Source organism: Poecilia reticulata, chromosome 1 (genome assembly GCF_904066995.2).
Source record: "Poecilia reticulata chromosome 1, P_reticulata-male-v2, whole genome shotgun sequence".
NCBI lineage: Eukaryota > Metazoa > Chordata > Actinopteri > Cyprinodontiformes > Poeciliidae > Poecilia > Poecilia reticulata.
This window is the reverse complement of record NC_088830.1, coordinates 33,862,603-33,880,251: the sequence shown is the minus strand read 5'-3', so window position 1 is coordinate 33,880,251 and position 17,649 is coordinate 33,862,603. Positions and strand designations below refer to the sequence as shown.

General features: G+C 47.9%; 2 protein-coding genes and 1 long non-coding RNA gene across 6 annotated transcripts in view; 1 reads left to right on the top strand and 2 right to left on the bottom strand.

Moving 5' to 3' along the window:
• Positions 1-102: 102 nt before the first annotated feature.
• Positions 103-9,159, bottom strand: mtmr7b (myotubularin related protein 7b). Its single transcript, XM_081611842.1, has 14 exons — positions 8,867-9,159; positions 7,215-7,340; positions 5,157-5,319; positions 4,808-4,965; positions 4,229-4,357; positions 3,998-4,132; positions 3,786-3,918; positions 3,457-3,566; positions 3,211-3,336; positions 3,091-3,140; positions 2,771-2,971; positions 2,553-2,687; positions 2,347-2,473; positions 103-1,525 (listed from the first exon to the last, which is right to left on the bottom strand). Exons 1-14 carry the CDS (start codon positions 8,900-8,902, stop codon positions 1,235-1,237), a joined length of 1,920 nt encoding a protein of 639 aa, XP_081467968.1. The 5' UTR covers positions 8,903-9,159; the 3' UTR covers positions 103-1,234.
• Positions 9,160-10,527: 1,368 nt separating this feature from the next.
• Positions 10,528-17,649, top strand: part of LOC103473192 (uncharacterized) — a 47,289-nt gene continuing 40,167 nt past the window's right edge. For 2 of the 4 annotated variants that reach the window (XM_081611831.1, XM_081611821.1), the window contains exon 1: positions 10,529-10,705. The gene's annotated coding sequence lies outside the window, so the exon portion shown is untranslated. Of the gene's footprint in view, positions 10,706-14,029; positions 15,654-17,649 lie in introns of those variants that run through there. The other 2 variants (XM_081611826.1, XM_081611825.1) reach the window with 2 other exon arrangements.
• LOC145553162 (uncharacterized) lies at positions 10,642-13,825 on the bottom strand. Its single transcript, XR_014089410.1, has 3 exons — positions 13,247-13,825; positions 10,984-11,222; positions 10,642-10,731 (listed from the first exon to the last, which is right to left on the bottom strand). It is a non-coding gene; the product is annotated as an uncharacterized LOC145553162 (long non-coding RNA).

Below are 17,649 nucleotides of genomic sequence, written 5' to 3'. Positions count from 1 at the left end.
AAAAATCAAAGATAAGAACCTTCATGGATTGTCAGCTAAATGTCGGGTCAGAACCGAAAGGTTCTGATCATCTCTGGTTTTCAGGCAGAAGAAACTTCAGTCTAAAGTATTTAGATTTAATTTATAATAAAAGTGGGACAACAATGCAGCCTTGAGGAACACCGTGGATGATTAACTCCTCGGATCAGGACCAGTTCACGTCAGGTTACATTTGGACCGTCTGGTTCTGTTCAGAGAGCCCAGATCTCTGCAGCTGTTTGTGGAAAACGACCAGAGTAAAGCGTAGTAGTCAGTATCTGTGGGACTGGAACCGGTTCTGTCAAAGAACCTGAACTTTTAAATGGGTTCTGTGGTTCTGGAACCAGATTTTTTCCCCATTGATCTGCTTGGTTTCTGACGGACGCAGGACGGTCCGACCCGGCAGCGGTCCGACTCAGGTCACCGTGTCTGTTGGCCGCTCCTCCTGACGTGATGCAACTTTCACCTCTGACCTGGTTCTGTAGGCCAAAGGGGAAGGGTTCGGAGGATCCAGGGCAGTTCTGGAGGTTCTGGTTCTGTCCAGTCACTCTGGATCATTCATTCTGGAGAAGATCTGTTTGAACATCAGAGCTTCATTAGAACTTTATTATTTAATGTCAGCGATACACAACGGACCACCGGTCCGGTTCTGAGGAAGAGGCGGGTCCGGGTCTTCATGTCCTCAGAGTTGTTGGTGAAGGCAGAAACTACAGCACTGAGTTGCCATGGAGACGTGAACCGAGTCCAGCTCCAGGTTTTCCAAAGAGCTGAGAATCTGAGCTTTTATTCTGAAAACACAACATGTATAGATCTACAGACGTAGAGCTACTGGCATACATCTGCAAACATGGATCTGTAGATGTAGACCTGCTCCACTGGGGAGTGAAAACTTTTACAGTTTTAAATAAAACCACCAATCAGAGCCATGAGGAACCAGCAGGAGGGTCTGTTTCCGTCTCCATGGTGATCATATTATGGGCTGTTTCTCTGTGAGCCAGGTTTAGCTGTCCTGTAGGATCCGGAGGTGAGCAGCTGAACATCCCTGGCTCTGTTGCCATGGAGACTGATCCAGATCTGAAGCGCTGCTGTGAGTTAACTCCGCCCACAGCGGAGCAGCACCAGTCGACCAGTTTATATGAGGGGTGGATTCTGGCCCGGATCCAGCGGTCCGGTTCTGGTTTTCCCTTATTTCCAATCGGCGGCAGCGTGGGCAGCCTCAGTCCAGCTCGGGGTCCTTGCCGTCTTCGCCACCACAGGACGAGCGGCTGCTGAGGTCGGCCACGCCCGACTCCAGGTCGTCCTCTGCGTCCGGACTCCTCGGCGACCCAGAGGGGGCGGAGTCTACTCTCTGAGCCCTCTGATTGGCTGATTCAGAGCTGCCAATTGGTCCAGAGTAGCGGGTGGGCGGGTCCGGCCCACTGTGTGTGACGGGGAGGCGGTTACTGCTCCTCCGCGCCACCACTGTCTTCTCCCACCTGATTGGTTCCCCGGTGAGAGCCGCCAGCTTCTGCAGACAGAACCACACATAGAGGTTCTACTATCAGAACTACTCAGAGGAAACGGAATCGGTCAGAACCACACAATCTTTAAAAACCCAACAGAACCTGGCTGATGAGTACCAGCATGAGAACCTGCTAGAACCTGACGCCTGAACTAGATCCAATTTGAGAAACAGCTAATGTCCCGGTACCATTTAAGCGGCCATCTTTACTGCTGTAAATGGAGCGGCCATCTTTACTGTCATAAGCAGAACGATGTGGCAGCCATCTTTCCTATCGTAAACAGAATGCTGCGGCGGCCATCTTTACAGCTGTAAACAGAGCGGCCATCTTTACAGCTGTAAACAGAGCGGCCATCTTTACAGCTGTAAACAGAGCGGCCATCTTTACTGCTGTAAATGGAGCGGCCATCTTTACTGTCATAAGCAGAACGATGTGGCAGCCATCTTTCCTATCGTAAACAGAATGCTGCGGCGGCCATCTTTACAGCTGTAAACAGAGCAGCCATCTTTCCTATCGTAAACAGAGCGGCCATCTTTATAGCTGTAAACAGAGCAGCCATCTTTACTGTCATCAGCAAAACGATATGGCGGCCATCTTTCCTATCGTAAACAGAATGCTGCTGCGGCCATTTTTACAGCTGCAAACAGAACAGCCATCTTTCCACTACTAAAACAAATTGAACTTTATTTTGAAAACCGTCGCAGCTGGTCGGGTCCAGCTGCTGGGTTCTGACTGTTGCCCATGCTGAAGCTGGTGTCCTAGTTAAAGGTGTGTTTGTGTGCTGTATGCCTTGTTCGGAGTGGTGGGCGGTCCCTCCGGCCGGTACCTCCTGCTGATTGGTCAGCTCCTCCTCCAGCTGCTGGGACTCCTCCCTGACGGCAGACAGGAAGTCGGCAGGTGACTGTCGAGGGGGCGTGGCCTTCTCCAGGTGGCTGTAGAGGCCCTTCCACATCCTGAAGAGAAGCAGCACCGTTAACCCGCCGCTCCACCCATTCAGACAGTAACGCTCCCGGCCGAGCCGCAGTTCCTCACTTGAAGCAGTAGGGGGAGGTGTTGGGCCTCAGCACGCCCTGACTCTGGCTCAGCTCGGCCTTGTAGAGCGGGTTGGAGAACCGGGACCGCTCCGACCACAGCTGGGGCCACACCGAGTGGCTGCGCTCACGGAGCCTGGAGACCAGAGCAGAACCACCATGAACCGGGCCGGTCCCAGAGCCTCCGGGAAGCGCAGCACAGGCGGACCCGGGCGGTACCTCATGTCCCGGCGCTCCTTCTCGCTGTTGCCCAGGAAGGTGCCGTACTGGCAGGAGTAGACGTGGGAGTGGACGGCCACCAGGAAGCGCTCGTTGAACTGGAAGGCGCAGGGGAACTGCTCCGACAGCTGCCACACACACTCCAGGAACTGGTCCAGGACCGGGGACACCTCCTTCGGGTCGCCGTCCAGGTGGGCGTACCTGAGGAGGGCCACACACTCAGAGCTACCCGCGGGGTACTGACAGAACCAGGCAGGAAGAATCCGGTCCTGGTTTTAGAGCTTCCTGGTTCTGATCCTGACCCGGATCGGCTCACTGACCTGTGAGAGAACTTGTGTCCAAAGGAGACCCAGTCCCTCTCGATCAGCACCTGGAGGAGAAAGAGCGGGTCAGGAGGAGTTACAGGATAATTCTGGAGCCAGCGGGATTCGGACCGGTACCATAAATCCTCTGATGGTTCTGTAAAACGGGTCGAGCAGAATGCTGGCCACAGAGCAGGCCTGGGCCGTTCGGTCCCACCCGTCTGAGCAGTGGACCAGAACGCTGACGCCTTCATCCGCCACAGCCTGGACAGAGAGACATGGACCGGGTCGTAACCAGAACCGGGTCAGAACCAGAGGATACAGAGTAAAACAGAGTGAGATGATGGAGGTATTCACGCCCTCTCCTTATTGGTTAACTCAGACCTTGGCGATGAAGACGCCGGCGTCCAGAACCGCCTTGATGTGCTTCAGCCAGCCGGAGCTCTCCAGCCCCCACAGGAAGTCGGTCATGGACGGCGCACGCATCTCCCCCACTGCAGCAGGAGAAGAAGAAGAAGAGCAGCGCTACATGAGGGCAGACAGGGGGCGGCAGAGCGCTGCGACGCCGGCAGAGCAGAGCGCTGTGACGGCGGCAGAGCGCTGCAACGGCGGCAGAGCGCTGCGACGCCGGCAGAGCAGAGCGCTGCGACGCCGGCAGAGCAGAGCGCTGCGACGCCGGCAGAGCGCTGCGACGCCGGCAGAGCGCCACTCACCATCCAGGATCTTCTGCTGGCTGCTCCTCATCACGTGGATGTTCTCGATGCCGATGAAGAGCAGCCGGATGTTGGAGTAGTGGTCTTCGTTCTCGTAGCCCTTCCCCGCCGCGCGGTTGGCCATGGCGTTCAGCTGCACACACACAGGCTGTAGCGGCCCTCACAGCGTGTGTGTGTGTGTGTGTGTATGTGTGTGTGAGTGTGAGTGTTACCTTGGGCCGGGTGTCCACCACGTAGATGAACTCACTTCCTGGGTTGGCCTTCATCAACGCCTGCAGCATCAGCTCGTCCTCCTGGCAGCGGCCACTAAACCCTGACAGCGGCTGGCTGCACCGACACACCGCCGCCTGCAGGGGGCGACATGCAGCTGCTGATGCTGAACGCGAGTGTGTGTGTGTGTGTGTGTGTGTGTGTGTGTGTGTGTGTGTGTGTGCGCCACTGACCAGCGTGTCCTGGTGGAAGTAGGACAGAGCCGGGAAGCGACCTCGGCTCCTGAACCTGGAGCTGCCCACGATGACGGCCGGCGTGGCCGACTTCGGGACAAACAGCTCAGCGGGGTACGTGTCACACACCTGCAGTGCACGCGCACACGCACGCGCACACGCACACGCACACACACACACACACACACACACACACACACACACACCAGGAATCAGAGACATGTTGGCAGTCACGAGTTCTATCTTAGTGTGTTTGCTCGTGTTTATTAAATATTGTTCCGTTTTAGTTCAGGTTTTATCAGCTGTTTACAGGGAATCTGACTCCATCCCACCTGCAGATCAGATTCATGGTTCTGGACTAAAACCCATTTAGTTCCACTTCTGCTTCTGACCAAGCAGCTGATATTTGTTGTTTTATCAAAATTCATCTGAATCTATTTTTCATTTTTGAAAGAATGCGTTTGTGTAAAATTACAATTTGACCCGGTTTGTTCTTCCTGGTTCTGGAATCAGAACCTCTGATCTATGAGCTTCTCTGTGCTGATGTGAGAGCAGCTGCAGGGTTCTGGTTCTGCTGACCCGGTACTCGCTGTTGGCTGCCGTGGCGACCCACAGGTTGTTGGGAACGCCCATCCTCCTGTAGTCGGCCTTCAGGTCGATGAAGCTCCAGGATTCCTCGCGCTCCTCCTTGTTGGCGTTCGGGTTGAAGGACAGGCAGTAGAGCTCGCTGTACCGCACTGAGAGGAAGGGTCAAAGGTCAGCCGGGACGGGTCAGCTGTCCTCCGTCCAGGCAGCCAGATGTCACCAGGACTTCTTCATCAACTGTTCTGATCCAGATTTTCAGAAACCCAGAAGAACCAGGGGAAGTTCTGACTGCTGGGACGGAGAACAGGAAGCCGGATCGGGCCGAACCCAGATGGACACTCACCGGGTCGGGACAAACGGGTCAGGGAGGCGTGGACCTCCAGGCAGTCGCGCTCCAGCGGGAAGAGGAGCTGGAAGACCCGGAAGTCCTTGCAGCGCAAGACGAGAGGACTTCCTGTGGGCGTGGCCGGCGGTCGCTCCACGCAGCAGACCATGCTGTGCAGAACCTGAAACACACACACACACACACACACACACACACACACACAGCGTGTTTATCTGCAGAAACAGGAAGTAAGCGGCGCCTATTCATCGTTTCTGGGATGTTAGACCAGTGTTTTTCAACCATTTTTGAGCCAAGGTTCACTGTTTTAATTGAAAAAATCCCGAGGCACCACCAACTAAAAATGTAAACAAAGATTCTCTGTAGCCGCCTATATAGTCATTCTTATCAAAGTCTCTTGAATAGGAATCAAATAAACACAAAAATGTATTATCACATTTTACATTTCTTATTTCAAATTGCACCTAACATGTCCACTTCAAAAATACACCTGAACAGCCACAACACTGTGGTGTTAAAGTTGTAGAAACTTCAAAGTGTTTTACAAACTAATCCACAAGCATCTTTTAGCCAGAATACAGAAAATAATTATTATTCTGAAAGAAGTAATAATATTTGGGAAACATTTCACTTCATATTCACTGTTACAATATGAAGAGTTGCATGTACAAAATGTCCATATCTGTATATTTTACCCACCTGGTGTGAAACCTGAGCATGTTTGGATGAAAACAGCTGATTTCCTGGCAGAAACTGAAGAAAGACAAAACTCTTCCTCAACATCTCAGTTTCTCTCTGGTTTTAGTTTTTATAGTAGCCAGACTAGAGAAGCTCACTTCACACAGACACGTTGTGGGAAATGGACTCATGTTCTTTCCAACTACTGCTGAGCTTCACTGTCTTTTCCATCACAGTCAATACCCTCACCGCTACCTGTAACATTCATGCATCACTAATTCTCTTGTTGTAATGTAAAAGGCGCTGTACCTACTGCCATCTAGTGGTGAGAAAATTAAATGAATTACTCAGTATTCCATTAGGACCCAGCAGAGGGCAGCAGAGGGCGGCGTCCTAATAAATCTGCTGGACGCAGCACTCCGTCTCCAAAGCCGAACCATGGTTTCGTTCACACCGAGCTTAAATGCAGCGGCTCTGTTTCCCTCCTGTAGTGCCAGATCGACAGCCCTCCACTTATAAGCTGCATGATATGAGTTTGAAAACATTTCTCCGTCGTGCCTGCTGCTAGCATGTGGTTGTTCTAAATGAAAATAAGCCGTTCTTCTTTGATTTACAATTTTGACTTCTAATGATTCACTTCCTGCTAGAGAGCCCCCTGGTGGTTGAAGAAAATCCACAGAAAAGATGCACCGGGCTACAATCCGCATGGTTCAAAGCTTAGGAAAAAAGTAGCAGCTTATAGTCTGGAAAATACGGTACCGTAGTGAAATTGAATAATTTCCACGGCACACCTGACGATCACTCACGGCACACTAGTGTGCCGCGGAACAGTGGTTGAAAAACACTGTGTTAGACAATCACTTCCTGCTGCAGCGGAAACAACAAACATGGTTGGTTCTCTGGTTCTGATCCAGCTGACCCTGCACCGCAGTCTGCATTCAACATGGCCCACCCGTTGCCATGGAGACAGGTGACCTGGTTTCATGCTTAGAAAGGTCCAGTTAGAACAGCAAGGTGTCGGCTAAACCAGGGCTTCCCATCCGCCAGGTCACAAAATGATTTCCAGAACCACAGTGATTCTAATGGAAAAGCAAAAAGCACTAAAGAAAAGGGGCAGCATTATGTGAACTTATATTTTCAGAGCGTTGCATCGCGTTTTGTCATTCCCTCATCAAAAACAAACCTGGAGTTTTGCTTTGATTCTTTCATGCATGTTTGAGAAATCTTTTAATCTCCATGGCAACCATGTGCAAAACGCCTGGGTGGACTTAGCCCCGCCTTCAGAACCAGTAGGTCAGGCAGAACAGAACAGAACTGCTCCAGGAGGAGAACCAGAGCAGAACCGGATCAGAACCAGAGCAGAACCGAAGCAAGTCTTACCCATGTCTCCCTGCGGGTTTCTGGGTTGTTCTCCACAAAGATGGTGTGAGTGGCAGACAGGTAGAGCGTTCCCACGGCGGCTGTCCTCTGGCCCGAAGAACGCTCCAGCAGACGGACGTTCTCCACCTGACAGGGGACACAGGAAGTCCACTGGTCACACAGGAAGTCCACTGGTCACACAGGAAGTCCACTGGTCACACAGGAAGCTCACTGGTCACACAGGAAGTTCACTGGTCACACAGGAAGCTCACTGGTCACACAGGAAGTCCACTGGTCACACAGGAAGTCCACTGGTCACACAGGAAGCTCACTGGTCACACAGGAAGTCCACTACACAGGAAGTCCACTGGTCACACAGGAAGTCCACTGGTCACACAGGAAGTCCACTGGTCACACAGGAAGTCCACTGGTCACACAGGAAGCTCACTGGTCACACAGGAAGTCCACTGGTCACACAGGAAGCTCACTGGTCACACAGGAAGCTCACTGGTCACACAGGAAGTCCACTGGTCACACAGGAAGTCCACTGGTCACACAGGAAGTCCACTGGTCACACAGGAAGCTCACTGGTCACACAGGAAGTCCACTACACAGGAAGTCCACTGGTCACACAGGAAGCTCACTGGTCACACAGGAAGTCCACTGGTCACACAGGAAGCTCACTGGTCACACAGGAAGTCCACTGGTCACACAGGAAGCTCACTGGTCACACAGGAAGTCCACTGGTCACACAGGAAGCTCACTGGTCACACAGGAAGTCCACTGGTCACACAGGAAGTCCACTGGTCACACAGGAAGCTCACTGGTCACACAGGAAGTCCACTACACAGGAAGTCCACTGGTCACACAGGAAGTCCACTGGTCACACAGGAAGTCCACTGGTCACACAGGAAGCTCACTGGTCACACAGGAAGTCCACTACACAGGAAGTCCACTGGTCACACAGGAAGCTCACTGGTCACACAGGAAGTTCACTGGTCACACAGGAAGTCCACTGGTCACACAGGAAGTTCACTGGTCACACAGGAAGCTCACTGGTCACACAGGAAGTTCACTGGTCACACAGGAAGTCCACTGGTCACACAGGAAGTTCACTGGTCACACAGGAAGTCCACTGGTCACACAGGAAGTTCACTGGTCACACAGGAAGTCCACTGGTCACACAGGAAGTTCACTGGTCACACAGGAAGTCCACTGGTCACACAGGAAGTTCACTGGTCACACAGGAAGTCCACTGGTCACACAGGAAGTTCACTGGTCACACAGGAAGTCCACTGACGGACAGATGGATGAATATGGACGGATGGATGATATGAATTGGTCCTGAAGAAGGGAAACGGAGTCTTTCAGAACAAAGCAGCATCATGATAGAGGTGATCGTCCTCCATCATTAGTGAGAGCATTATGGGATGTCTGCCTGACACAGAAGCATCTTACCTGAGAAAAATATTTTTATTTTTAACGGAAGGATTCACCACAGGAATCCATTATCGGACATTGCGTTAAATTCTCCTGATATTCCCGTTATTATTAACGTCAGGGTCCAGACTGGACGATAATTTAAAGGGACCGTCCCCCTGATCAGGACCGGGCAGGTGAACAGATCAAATATCACCGAGAGAGAAGCAGCAGCAGCGAGTCCGTGGACCTACCTTGGGGGTTCGGATGTGCTCCATCATCACTAACATCCAAGATGGAGGAGATGGAGAGGAACAGCAGCCTTGTCTTCGTCAGCGGTTAAATTCCCACATTCACACCGAGAACAGAGCCGTATTCCCCGCCACTGCTGCTCCAACCCTGCCCGGGAATCCTCTCCATCATTCCCGCCCCTCCGTGTCCCGTCTTTGTTCGGATGAGCCGGCTGACTGCGGGCCCGCCGGTACCGATTCTTCTGTCGGTACTCGGGCCAGCCCTGCCTCTGACCGGACACTCTGATGTCACTTTCAGGACCGTTACATCACTGACATCCGCCACAGATTTTCAAAATAAAAGTCAGCTATAACTATAATCGCTTCCAGGCGTCATCAGCTGAGGAGGTGCACCTGAAAAGGTGCTTTCAACACATGGAAGTTTTTTTTAATACACAAAATTTGTATAATGTAACGAATTATTATAGAAAAAAGGTGCCGTCCTGGGTATTGCAGTCTTTATTATGAAAATCTTCCCGGTATCCCTGTAGCTTTTGCTGCTAAATTTACACTAGCTCACCTGCGCTCTGGTGCATTATTAAACGCTGAAGCTTGTGCTACGACATAACAATACAACAAACATTAAGTAATAATGACAGATAAATTCATTACATGTTACAATAATGAATCGGTTCATGTCATAAAACGAATTACCGTTTAAAATACAATGTTGTGGAAACATTGGTGTCATCACTTATTTGTGACTCAGTGAATGTCATGTTTTTTATTTATTTATTTTTTTTTATTTTATTATTTCTTTTCTCTTATTTTTGTTTTTATCTTTTTTATGGACCTTTTTGGTCTGGAATAAAGATTGATTGATTGATTGACAAATCAGAATTTACCCATTCTGGCCTGTTTTTTGTTTCTAATGCTTCCCGGTTCTGTTGTCTTAGTTTTTCTTCCTTTGAAATGTATAAAAACATAATTGATGATTATATTAAAATAAGTAATTTTCATTAAATCACATAATAAGATGACATATGATGCATAATTTTTATATTATTAAACTACATATTGTCAGTGTTGTATATTATTATATCAGTATTATAATTTATAAATTGTGTTTTAGTCTGAATAGCGGGAGTGGATGGATATTATCAAACACAATTAAAACCATATCAACCGCAGAGCTGCTGCTTTTCATGTCTTCCGACAAAAAAAACTGAATAAAAATTAATAATCATGCTAAACAATTAAAAAATGCGGCAAAACCTTAAAGTGACTCAACACGTCAGAGTGAAGCTGTGATAGGACTTAAAAAACGTGAAGAAATTTAACGGGAGGCGTTTTAGCGGATCCAACGGTGAGTCCCTCTCCGGCCGCCAGGTGGCAGTAGTCACTCATAGCTACAGGTAAAGCTGGCCAGACGCAGTAAAGTTGAACACATTTTATTTGTTTCTGATTACTGAATCTAATCCGTTTTAAACCTAAGACAACACACGAGGAGCACGATTAATAAAACACATTAAAGAAAAAAAATCATATAAAAATGGCAGTTTAACTGAACGTTTTATATAATACAGACGAAGTTAAAAAGATAAGTATTTTTACATCATGTATTCCTCCGCCAATACATATAGTGCGTGAGCCATGTGAGTGGGTGACCGGCTCACTTCACTGATTGGCTGCCCGCCGATGAGACTTGAAGACTCCTCCGGTGATCGCCGTCATCCACCGGAACCAGCTGGGCCCACCTGGGAGCGCGGTTCGGCTGGGTTCGGAGGAGGAAACGTGAAGAGTCTGGTTCCTGTTGTGTCCAGGTGAAGGCTGCAGGTTGCGTGGCTCCTGCTGCAGCAGACGGTGGGTGTACTGGCTGTGGGATTTTACTGTTTATTAGAAACAAGATGCAGAAATGATTCATTTTTACATCACGAAGCTGCTAAGAAACGGCAGATTTTCCACTGAGGAAGCAGCTGCTGCAGTTTTATAGCAGCGTAAATATTTAATGTATTTCTGGGAACCTGAGAGAGAATGTGAAGTTTTTGATTATCATATTTTTAATATTTCTGTAACAGAAAAACTTTGATGCGGTTTCTTTAATGAATGAGATGCACGGCGCTGTCCGCATGCCTGGTTACCTGCAGCTGCAGGTGTCCTGTCTCTGTCCACCCTGTCTGCAGCACCCTGTCCCTGTGTGTGATGGACATTTGTGCAGCTGCAGCATTCTGGGTGTTACATAACAGGTTGTCCTCTGCATCATCCCGCAGGCCTGGCCAGGATTAAGTAAGACTCTGTGGCTCTCCTTGGCGAGCAGAGCTCTCAGGAAACACTTTCATGACCTCTGGCTGCTCCTGATTGGCTCCTCAGTCATTTCACCCTGAAGAGAAAAAGGGAAACTGATGGATTTGTCCGCTGCTGGAGGCTGTGTTGTTATGAATGAGTTTTTAGTGTTGCAGCCATTTAATTTGATTATTCTGAGACTCGGCTGTCCACCAGATCCTTGTGCTTCTCTCGGCTCTTTGCTGGCAGATGGTTTAATCTGGGAATCTTCTTTCAACATTTGCTTTTTATTCTTTAAATATTTACATATTTTTGCTTCTATATTCAGTTGTATATTTTTTTAAGTCGCCATCTTCAGTCATTCTTCCTTAAGTCTTGCATAATAATACATATCTTTATCTCCATTATTAATTAATATTTTTTAAAATCTGACTTTGTTTTAGTTTATTTCTTACTGCTGTCAGCTGTGCCCACAGAAAACGATGGACAAATATTTGTCGCGTTTTGTCTTGGATGTTTGATTTGAAAATGTTTTCTCCAAAAGAGAGAACACAATTATTTCAATATGAAAGAAACTAGTTTTGGCTAAAACATCCCACTCAGTTTTGTCCATAAAGTCTGCTGCTGCTGGGCTTATAGCTTTAATGGATCTCCTCTGAGTTTGGCTGATCTCACTGCTGATCTTATTTCATTTTAGTTTTCACCACAGGTTAAACCCTGCGGATGTTTCCTGTTCTTTTTCAGCCTCGTCTGATGCAGCCGCTCCTTGGTGAAGCTGATTGTTCTCGCCGGCTCGTCATAATTGGCATTTTTGCGTCTGGATGTCAGCGTGGAGCTGAAAGCTGCGCTCTGCTCAGACTTGTTGCTGGGATTGAATCAGTAACTGCTTTTCATTTCTTCTATTATCCATAAACACACTAAAACAACACTAGCTGCTCTGATGGGATTTGCTCCTGCGGCTTCCAGCCTCAGTGACAGTTTAACCTCTTTAACCACAACCACAGTTTGACCGCAGGTTCAGTCACGTAAACCTGTTCTGCTGCTTGACAAACTTTCTACTCTGAACTTATTTCTCAGAAATGTTGAGCCATGGATTTGTTTGAAGTTTAACCGAACACCAGCTTAATCCAAGAGAAAAACTACCTGGTTCCCAGAGCTACAACAGAGCCTTTAGCTCTGTTAGCTGTTAGCTTTTGGTAGCTCAGTTCTTGGGTTTTTTTGTGACCCTTTTCTTTACAGTGTTGAGTCACTCCCACTTTAATCATTGCCATGTTTCACTGTAAAAATCTTATAATTACTAAGAGTTATAACATGGAACCTTTGTGCTAAATAACTGGAAAAATGCAGATGACTTAGCTAGCACCTAGCTGTTAGCCACATGTAGCATTTAGCAGCAAAATGGCAGTTGGTCAATAAAATAGCTTTAATATAGTGGATGATGTTAATTAAACTGCAACATTACTTTTATTTAATGTACCTGTTGCTACCAGGGAGAAGTTATGATAAAAGGTCCAATAAAGTTTTGCTAACAGGCTAAAGGACAGTCTCTATAATGTGAAAATTGCAGTTAGCTGTTAGCCACATGCAGCATTTAGCAGCTAACTGGCAGTTGGAGATGATATAATTTTAAAATTGTGGTCTGTTCTAATTGATTTGCAACAATACTTTTATTTAATGTAACCGTTTTTACCAGGTTATGGTAAAAATGGCTAATATGTAGCCATGGTGCTAACGTCCGGTGATCTGCCAGAGCTAGAAAATAAATAAGATATAAAACTCGCCGTAACGAGATTCGCAGAACAAAATAAATTTCAGTAACCCATCCAAAGAAGACGGCAAAACAATATGAATTGTGCTTCTATTTGATAGTTAAAAGCTGTACAGTTTATAATTTATAGATCAGAGTTGAGAGGTATAACAGGAAACATTTATCTGAAAATGATCAGGTCATTACTAAAAATGAGTAAAAATAAAAAAGCTAAAAGAAAAACTCCCAGCGAGCTCCTGATCCGGATCGCTTTAAAAGATGTCTGACTGGCTGGAAGGGAATAACTGAGAGATTTAACTCTCAGTTAGTTATTTTGGTTGGAGTAGCAGATGGATGGACTCTCACCCACACACCTTCGCTCCTCCAGCTGGTTGTTTTCGGCTGCTCTGTGGTTTCCAGGATTCAGTGAAGGCATCAGGGGAGCAGAAAACTGGGGCACCATTTCCTTAGTTTTATTGGAGAATTTATGCAGAGGACCACAACACCTTCATGTGACCTCTGACCCCGAGGGTGAAGCATGGCGTCCCAGAACTCTTAAGGAAGACTCGTTATCATGACGGAAAACATTCCCGCACATTTCCATTCACACTTCCTGTGTGGGAGAAGCTGGAGCTGGTTAGAGGATCTCACTGAGTCAGAGTTTCCAGACTTTCTCTCACTCAGGGAAACGTTTGTTGCTCCAAACGTTTCGGACACAAACTTCTTGGATAAATGTTTCAGGAGTTTTCCTGCAGTTGGTCCACCAGCAGTTTTAGCTTGTAGAAACACGTCCTCTGCCCCCCGATGTGCTGCGCTGGTTCCTCAACGTTTAATTTACCAGGATGATGCGTCGAATCAAAGTAAAAGGAGATTTTAATCAGATTATTTTGCTTCAGACGCTGCACCATCAACCCGACGCCCACTGCAGAAAACAAGGAGAGGAATGTTGAAACTCTAACTTACTGTCTGCTTTCGTGCACAGAAGAGTTGATGCTGTTCACCTCAGCATGTTTTACAGCTTCCTGCTGAACTTTTTTAACTTGTTTTTACATTTTGTCACAGAACCAAACTTTGTTGTCATTTTTCAGGCTTTTAAGTCTGAAAGGTTAGAGGTCTTCAACATGGGGGACGTAACTTTTTAAAATTCAAAGTTATGTCTTTAAATGCACATAAAAAGCGGCAGCACAGTGTGAAATCAGCTGTTTTGATCTTTTCGTTATAAAATTATTCTTTCATCAAGAACAAACCTGCAGTGTTTCTTTGATTCTTTCCTGCATGTTTGAGAGATCCTTTAATCTCCATGGCAACCATTCAGCCGTGCAAAACACCTGGGTGGACATAGCCCCGCCTCCGAGGCGCTGCTCCTACCCCACTCGGCTCCTTCAGACTAGCCAGCAGCAATTAGCAATCACCTGGTAGGGGGCCTACCGTGTTTTTGAGTTAAAAAATGTTTAAAGTTGACAGGAAATGTGAAAATGCCTGCAGGTGCGTTATTGGAAGATATTATTAACATAACCTGAACACTAAAGTCAAAGGCAAACAGGAAAAAAACCCTTAAATAAACAAACAGAGCTTAGCCTGGTGGGGCCGTAAGTAAAGCCTGGTGGCCCGCCAGGCTAACGACACACCGGGGAAAACCCTGCATTGGGATGACTTCCTGGAGGCGGAGCTTCAGAAAGAGGAGGCTTTAAAGAGACGGAGGCCTTATTTTAAGTCGTTAATCATGAAGTAAAATTCATTTTAAGTCGCATCTGATATATAGCTTTTCTATAGCAACCGAAGGTCACATAGTTACTGGATTAAGCTATAAAATGGACGCCATGTGCTTGGAAAACGGGAGACTGGCCCTTTAACACGATATTTTTAAAAAGATTTTGTTGGCTCTCCTGCCGTTTAATTGAAAGCAGTGTGACAATAAAGCGGGTAATGACATGGGGCGGGTGTCGCCAGGCCAGGAATCGAACCTGTGACCACCGCCACGAGGCCTGAGGCCTCCATACGCGGGTCGTGCTTTGCCCCTGCACCACCCCAGCAGCCCCTTTAACTCGAATTTGACGAGTAACTAATCGATATGATCTGTTTCAGCCATAGATGAACACGTTCAGCTGTTGATACTGAAGGTCCTGTGGTTTATGGGAGCCAGCGGTTCGTTGATGCCGGTGGTTCGGTTCTGCTCTGGCAGCTCGGACTTGGCCCAGCCTCTGTCTGAAACATGAACTCATCAGTTTTTATCCGACTTCCCCATGTTTGGATGTTTTCCCTGAAGCGATTCCAGGCGGATGACGTGAGGGTCGTGTCGTTCAGGAGGTCGCACGTGAGCAGTCATGATGTTACCGGGGAGGCCAGCCGCAGCTTTAAAGGTCCTCAGTAATCTGAGCCGGCCTCTGATTGGCTGCCTGGCTCCGGCCCGCGCTGCATCAGATTACATGTTTGGTTTTCTGCTGCTGATGCTGAACAGAACGGAGCGGCTCCGCTCTGGAGGAGGATCTGGGCCAGAACCGCCCCCTCCGCCCCAGCCCTGCGTGTGCTGTAGAGGAATGTCCCTCCCCTCTTGCCGTAGTCCTGTGCCAGAAGCAGCAGATTTGTGTTTACTGCAGGATCCCTCCTCCTCCTCCCTCCGCCTGGATGGGAAAACGCAGCAGCGATGGGTCACACATGACGCCTGATCGCGCAGCGTGGAGCACCAGCGTCCCAGTCCTCCCAGTCTGTCCCAGTCCGACCAGCTGGAGGAATCGTTTCCTACTGGATCCGTTTTCTCTGCTTTCAAAAGGAGCCAGAAGAGTAAGTTATGACTGCGGCAACAGTTACTGTGTGTGTGTGTGTGTGTGTGTGTGTGTTTCTGGAGACCCAGCTGTTCTGCGGTTGAAGTTCTGGACGGACTGATGATGGTTCTAATCAATAAATCAATAAATCGGACGGTAAACTAAAGTGAAATCAATAATGTAGATGTTGCTCCTCTCTAATGTCGCTGAGGATAAAACGGTTTTGCTCCGTTAGAAAGTCCTGCCTGCCAGTTTTCCATGTTTTCCCAGAAACTGAATCATAATCCATGTTGATGTTTTGGTTGTTTATTTATTGTGGATATTTAAAAACTCTTCCTGTCCCAAATGTTCCTTAGAAATTAAATTACCATTAAAAAATCGTCTATAAATGGCAGCATTATGGTCCAGTTCTGGTTCTGGTTCACATGGAGCTAAAGCATCATGCAGCATCCCCACTGCATGATGCTGCCACTACCATGTTCCAGCAGCAGAACCTGAGGCCTGGTCCGATCAGAACGCAGAGATGTAACGGGTCAGAACCAGGAGGTTCTGATGGGTCACAGATTCTCAATGGAAATGTAAAAATAGATTGGGACTTGTGACCCGGAAGAACAGAACCGCTTCACCATCGTCCTTGTGACGAGCCCTCTGGACTGGTTCTGATGGGTTCCAGAGGTTCAGGCGGCTCTTTCTGGCGGTTCTGACAGTTTCTCTCGTTTCCAGACGTTCAGTTTCAGCCTGACCTCTGACCTCATCCTGAGTTTTGCTGCGTCGGCAGTCGCCCCTGCCTGAGGCGCTGGTTGCTATGAGCGACACGTCCTTCCTCTCTCTGCGGATCAGTCCCGTTGCCACGGTAACTGCTCCAGCTGCGTCGGCAGCGTTGCGGCGTCGTTTCCCAGAGACGTAACGTGATGCAGCAGATCCTGAAACACGAAGCTGTGAGCCGAGCGGCTTCATGAATTAATCAGCCGGGTCGGGTGTGTGTGTGTGTGTGTGTGTGTGTGTGTGTGTGTGTGTGCGTGTGTGTGTGTGTTGTAACGCTTCTGATTGGTGTTTTCGTCCATGTTGCTCGACTCATCTGGTCTGGAGAAGCGGCCATGTTCCTCCAGTTAAAGGGGAATTAAACTCTAGAAATGAACCTTGTGTTGCTGATAAATGTCTAAATTTGTTCCTAAAAGTTCTCTTTATGTTTCTGTGAACATTTATATATTTTCTTGTAATTCTGCTATTTTTTTTGCCTAAACCCGTCTCGGTGCTGCCCTCTTTGGGTTGAGTACTGCTGTTAAATTTCCCTTTCGGTTCCGACCATCCAGTTTGGTTTGGGTCTCCATCAGAGCAGAGCTGCAGAGCGGCCAGTACTTTCACACTCTGTCGTCATAAAACTTTACAATAACACACAAAATAAGTTGTTAGTTTTTTTTTCTCTTTACAGAAAAAGCTAACTTTTTGCTTAAAAAGTCAGTAGAGACTCTGAAAAGTCACTAAATATATCGATGAAGACGTTAAGCTAGCAGCATTTAACTCTTGTCCACACTTGGCCACGCCCCTCAGTGATCCTGGCTCCGCCCACTTCCTACATTTTTCTGGGGGCTGAGCTTTGACAGAGCTTAGTTACACGCTAACTTTATGCGATTTGAGTTAATCGGAGGTCGTAAAGGTCGTGTTTCCATCAATGTGTTTTCGTTATGCACGTTTTAAAGTGTCGCGTTAGAAACGGTTTGTGAAAATGTCGGAATTTGAAAAAACTTTGGAAAAAAGTTTTCATGCTCACTCAAGTTGGTTTCTGTGTTTTCTGACGAGAGTTGGCGCGCTGCCGGAGATGGAAACCCGTTTACAGAGAAAGTTCTGACGAAGGGAGCTGTGGGTCTGTGCCGTACCAGAGGCACCAAACTTTGAATCAATGTTTCAGTCCATCTTTCAGCTGGCGGGCGAGGAGGACGCTCCCCGCTTTTTAGACCTGGTTTCTACTTCCTGTTTCTACTTCCTGTTTCTACTTCCTGTTTATTGCAGCCAAT

Bases quoted from the DNA above. Each gene is read 5' to 3' on its own strand.
- mtmr7b (XM_081611842.1), bottom strand. From the start codon at position 8,902: ATGTTAGTGATGATGGAGCACATCCGAACCCCCAAG. The intron at 2,972-3,090 runs GTCAGTGAGCCG...GGCCCTCCTCAG, and splicing joins GGACACAAGTTCTCTCACAG to GTACGCCCACCTGGACGGCG. The intron at 2,474-2,552 runs GTGAGGAACTGC...GCTTCTCTTCAG, and splicing joins ACCTCCCCCTACTGCTTCAA to GATGTGGAAGGGCCTCTACA.